Source organism: Panthera uncia (assembly GCF_023721935.1).
Source record: "Panthera uncia isolate 11264 chromosome A1 unlocalized genomic scaffold, Puncia_PCG_1.0 HiC_scaffold_17, whole genome shotgun sequence".
Taxonomy (NCBI): Eukaryota; Metazoa; Chordata; class Mammalia; order Carnivora; family Felidae; genus Panthera; species Panthera uncia.
In genome coordinates this window covers 52,418,219-52,424,218 of record NW_026057577.1, presented here as the reverse complement: position 1 = coordinate 52,424,218, position 6,000 = coordinate 52,418,219, and the positions used below count along the sequence as shown (strand labels likewise).

Sequence of the window (6,000 nt, the reverse complement as noted above, 5' to 3'; positions counted from 1 at the left end):
AGATAGATAGATACACAGATACATAGATAAGATACATAGATAAATACACAGATAGATGATAGGCGGGGGAAGAAAACTGTGGGGATAAAAGAGTAACCTTATTGACCACAGAACCCAACAAATGCCTTTCAAAGAGACTGAATCAGAATCTCTCTTTTCCTGAATTCACTTTAATTGCTCCTTGGGATCAGGTATGACTCTCCACCCCACTTTTTTTTTCACAATTGAGTGAAAGAAGGAAGTACCTTAAAGTTGGTTTTTCTTCTGCTGCCACAAAGGTCCACATAACTGCTGGTTCCTGTTTGTGGTGAAAATGGTCTTAACCAGATGAATGGAGGGCACAAGATACACGGCACAATCAGAGCGCAACTACTCTGAACAGAGCTCATGCCACCCGTTGGACTGCCAAGCACCGTTAAAACTTGTTAAAGAACATTCCATGTTTTCTCTCCTTCTCATCAGCCTCCCCGTCGCTTTTCACAAACTGTGGCTGACTTCGCTAAGACTAGGCTGCTTCACAGTATTTTGAAAACAGAAATTGCCTTTCAGTTTTTCCAGAGATGACTAAATCCCACACGAGATAGTTATGTCCAACAGCAGTGTGGCAAGTTGCTTTTTTTTTTTTTTTTCTTTTTGAAAACATAAGCAAAGATGGAAGCTTTGACTTGGCCCACTGCATAAAGTTCGGTGACCAGTGCATAAATCGGCTGTTTGTTCCTGGAAGAACTCTAAGGCTCTAGAATCATGCTCAAAAATTGCAGCAACACTGGTGTTTCAAAGAGCCCAGGAAGAGCCAAACATCCTGGCTGACCGTCACCCTGCCCAGCCTCACAGGCTGGAGGATTGCCTCAGTTAGCACAACAGACCAAACGTTCCCTTGCTCAGAGGCAACATGACATGATTTGTTCCCTTTTGGCTGTGTCAGTTCTGCAAACAAGATACCAGAGGCTGCAAGCTCAGGAGAGCCTGCCTTTCTGGAACACCATTTGTTTGGACAGGACAGGCCAGTAAGGCTTTTCATCTCTTTAAAGCTCTTAGGGCAGAGAGCATATTTGAGGAATTCCTTTTTTCAAAGATTTTTTTTTTTTTTTGCCCCTTCCAACATTTTGTTTAAGAGAAAATGAGATGTCTATCTTCTGTTTCCTTATTTTTTTTCAGGAAAGCAAAGGGTTGTTGACTTCCTCCCTCTCCCCTCCCTTCCTTCCTTCTTCCCGAAGGTACTCATCTGAGAAAAAGAGAACGAAGTATTGTTCCTGTTCTTTCTTAAGTCATTTGAAACATTGTCCCTGCGAGTTCTTTAAGTTCCCTGCAATCTGTACACAAGAGAAAGAGGGAGAGAGAGAGGGAGAGAGACAGAGAGCAAGGGATCAGGTAAAGCACTGGGGTTGCTGCAGCCATTCAGACTCAGGAGCTGGTAAGTTACCCATGCAATCATTTCTACTTCCATTTCAATGTCCCCGGGATGGATACTGACGTGGGCACCTTCAATGGAAAATACCTTGCTGGGTAGAATCCTTAATCAAATGGTATGACTGATGGATGACCCAGAATTTAAGCTTTTACTTTTTTTCTTAAGAGAATACTGATGCTTTGCAGAGCTGAGGCTGGCAGAACGGGAAATAAAATTGCACTGGGGCTTAGGAGGACAGGGTGTTAAAACTGATTTTTGGCACAGATAACATGGCCGGGTTAACTAGGAGCCCTGGAGTGTGTGATGTGCCTCATTGGAGAATTCACTCCTTCTCAGTGCTGTATCCTGGGAACCTTAGGAGGGTGTCTGCTAACAACTATGGTTTGCTCTGGGACTTTTGTCACTCACTGTCTAGACTGAGGGTAGCCTTCTCTTGTTCTTTTTTTTATATTCAAGACCATCCCTCCCCCGCCCCCGCCAAAGGAATGTTAACGTATAACTGTTATTCTGCATCACTGAGGCTGAAGGAAAATAGAAGAGAATGTCACTTTGAATTGTACTGTGTGGGGGAGTGCTTACGTGTTCAGGTTCCACATGGGGACCGAATGTAAATTTTATTATCCACTGTTGATGGAAGATGTCATCTGCCACACAAAAGGCGGCAAAGATTTGGGGTCATAGAGCTTTAGTTTTGGACAACCACATGTGACTAGAATAGGAGGACTAAGATTGATCTCCTCTTACAGTACAAGTGAAAAACTAAGCTATAGACGCAGATGAAAAATATTCACCCACCACCTGGTTTTCCATAGCAAACTGGTCAAGCTTATGCAGACAACTAGTTTTTGAAAGTCTAACTTGCCTCAATTAAATTTGTCAGAAAGGATAACATTACCAAAAACTCATGATGGCAAGCCATGAGGGAGCCAAGAGCACTGTCAAAACAGGCCAGCAAGGTCATTTGGAAAGACAACGTATATTTACTCATATTAATCATTTAATTCAGAGAGGTGTTGAATGGGTGAAGGACAAAATCATGCAGAGTTTTTTTAAATATTCATTTCTATAAAATTTAGGGATTGAAGTAATCTTGGTTGGAAGAGTGTGATAAAAGCAACTAGTTTCTCATTTATAAATTAATTTGGCCAGACCGTGTATTAGCCATAATCAAGCAATTCATCTTGAGTCAAAACTGAGCAATCATCTTAACAAGAGGGAGAATATAGGATACAACCAGGCTGTTGTGCAGATTTTGTTCCATTAGTCAGACTTCTTTTTTCTTCTCCTTTTTTTAAGAGGCTTTCTTTAAGAGCACTATAAAGCGAGCAATTTAAGAGAGCTATGATTAGCGTCTGCTTGCTAGAGGATGCAAAATGGTTCTAAGAGCACTTGAACATGCTTTCCAGGCCCCTACCACCTACCCTAGCCACCCGTTTCATAGATCTTCAGGTCAAAAAGTAGGCAGGACTGACAGATTGGGGCATTTTGCATCTTTTTTGTCAGCCACTGTGACCCCTGTGGAAAACTTTTGGTTGCGATCTTGACTTGCTTCTTTCAGTTTCATTTTTTCTTGATAACGTATTTAATTTTGTGCTCAATTAAAACAACATCATAGAAAGCTCTGTAGTTTTGGTTACCGAATAAAAGCATCAGATGGAACATGGTGTGACAAAAAAGTGACAGTAGAGTCACATGGACTAAAGACAAGTGAGGCAAAAGGTGGGCATGATGACAGTGGTGCAGATAACAGCCCCACTTCTAGCATGCGTCTTCACTGTGGCCCCCGAGATAAAGGATCTCAGGATGTGTTCTTTAAAAGAAAAATATATATTCATTATTTCCATTTAAGTTGTTAAGCCTTTGCCATGAGAATATGTGTTTGATGCTGGGGGGAAGAAATTCAGATCCCTAAAGAAAAAAGCCATTGACTAATTTAGTCTAGTTGCTACCAATCTGTCTCCACTCAACTGCAAGGAGTGAGTTAGCCTGTGTGGAAACTTCCACTGTGTGATTCTTCTTTGGGGTCATCAGAGGCTCTTTTGTGATATCACTAGGGGAACTCCAGCGTGGAATGATCCAGAATTTGACACAAAGAAGATTTTGTTATTTGTGCCTGAACTGTGCCTATAATAAAATTACAAATTTGTCAAACAAATGTTAAATTATGTTAGGATGTGTCCTATAGGCCTTTGTGTTGGGATGTGAATCAAATTGGAGAAAGCAGAACATCAAAAGCATAGACTCTGTTGTCATACAAATTCGGGTTTGAATTCCAGCTCTGTCATTTACTGACCACAGGCCTTTAGGACAGCTTATTCACTTCTCTAAGCCTCAGTTTCCTCAAAGGTAAAACTGCACCCACATAATACAGTTGTGGGGATTAAATAAGATTATTTATGCAATGCATTAACCATGGCAATTGTTGACAATGCATGGCAAAGATTAGGAGTCAATCAATGTCAGTTGTAATTTTTTAAGTCAGGTGCTAATACTTGAGGGTGCTCTATTTTTTTCATGCTGATAATAGAATACATCCTTTGTAATTTGTGTTATTATCTTTGATCAATACTATGCCGAAGGTCTATCAGAACAAATGTATTCCTCATAGCTTTAGAGTTGGACACATATTTAGTGAAGGTATCCTGAACCCTAAGTTCTTGTAAAACAAAGGAAGGTAGAGTTTAATGCTTTGATGCTCATCTCCGCTAACGGCAGAAACACCAGATTTAGTCTCATTAAAATGCCAGCTGTGTTCAAAAGAGCTCAATACAGGGGAAAGGTTGCCTTGGAATAAAAGTTTTCAACCTAGACGAATGTTCTAAAAGACTGCAATTATGCTGTAGATGTTTATTCTCCCTTTCACCTATTTCCCCCAGCTCTTGAGCTCTGGTCATTGGTGACCTTTTTCCCTGGCCCTGGAGGGCTGGAGACCTGTTTTTTGGAGACCACTGTGGCAGTTCCACGATTCAGCTAGACAGAAAGGACTTGAAATGACACGTTCTCTCCCTACTGAGGGCAAAGCACACTCAGTGATCTCTCTCCCCAAACATTTTAGTAAAGAGCCACTTAGCTTCACACAGATAAAAAGAACACCACGATCACCAATAGTGTGTGTGTGACTGGAGGTGGGGGTGGTGGGGTGGGAGGTGTGGTTCATTTAACTGCTATTTCGCTCACTCTAAACTTTAAAACCTACAGGCTGATTAGTTTGTCAATAATAATGATACTTTAACTTAGGTCTTGGTTAAACTTCCGCCTCCACTTTCCAGAAGAAAACGTGCAACCACAACAACAACCAGAAATCTATCACTAATAACGTAAAACTTTGAGGTTCTTTTGTTGGACTAAGAGGTTTTGATATAATATAGATTTGTTTGGAATACTTAATCTTCAGAGAACAAATTGAAGTTGAGTTGTTCTACACTGTTGTGCAAAAGGTATCTTCTAATGTGGCTTACTGTAGTGGAACAAGGAGTAGACTGGGAGGCACAACACTGTTGTTCTGTTCTGGTCTGACCTCTACCATTCTCTGTATGTGTGACGTTGAAAGGTTTCTTTACTGGCTCAGACCTCAGTTTTCTCGTCGGCAAAATGATGAATTCTCACGGTGGTCTGTGTGTGTTCAGTGTATATCAGAATTCACCTGGGGGGGTGGTTTCCACTCTTCTCCCCTGCTCGCTGCCCTGGATATCTATTTGGTTCTGATACAGACATTCTTTGATTCTCTGAAATGAATGGTAAGTGTCTTACTTCGTTTTCCTCAGGATTGCACTGACATTAAATAAAAATGCATGTTTTAAGAACCGTGCTTTTAGGCGGAATTCCTATTCAGCATTGGATATTCTTTCTAAAAATTAGTTTTGAATTTATCAGTTGTTATTCTAGAAGCTGTTCGTATTATAAAGTAAGAACTGTCAAGTAATCTGATGAGACTAACCAGGGTTCTATAACCATACATAAATCATAAAAAGAGAAAAGAGCAATTACATAGGTGTATAAATATTGCAATGCCACATGCACAGCATTTTTGCTTGATGCATTTCTACATTGTTTTCATCTTATAGTGAGTATGCGTTGTTCATTTAGTCAAAAAAAAGAAACCAGATACTAAATTTTTCTACTCAAGTTTAAAAAATTATTGCTAGATTTAATCTCATAAGCTTTTTATTATTTTTACACTTTTATAATGTATGTTTGCTGAGCCTATTTTAGACATTAGATCCTCATCCCTAAGTTAATGGTGACATGGAAAGGCAAAAGACAGATAATGGTGTGTGAAAAACCAGCACTGACAAGCCATGTTAAGTCTGCTTTAATTATAAGAAAAATCTGCAACTTACAGAAAAAGTTGTTCTTATTTCTACCTAAATCACTCAATTTTTTTCTCATATGTTCAGAGAGCAGCAATGGACGCAGGTCTGCATCTGACAGGAACAGAGAGACAACAAACATGGCCTAACGATCACTGCTCTTTTGTGACCATTCAAATACTAAATACTTTTAGATAAAAACAAAGACATTTAGAGAAAAAGAGAAAGAACATGTCTTCACCAAGAGATATGTGTATTATACGAGTTCACTAGAAAGTA

At 39.9% G+C, this 6,000-nt stretch overlaps 1 protein-coding gene across 1 annotated transcript in view; it reads left to right on the top strand.

The window, feature by feature from the left end:
• The first annotated feature begins 653 nt into the window (after nucleotides 1-653).
• ZNF366 (zinc finger protein 366) overlaps nucleotides 654-6,000 on the top strand; it is a 71,944-nt gene continuing 66,597 nt past the window's right edge. Inside the window, exon 1 of the mRNA XM_049649614.1 lies at nucleotides 654-1,414. Within this exon, the coding sequence (XP_049505571.1) occupies nucleotides 1,126-1,414 (289 nt within the window). The 5' untranslated portion in view covers nucleotides 654-1,125. The remainder of the gene's footprint in view (nucleotides 1,415-6,000) is intronic.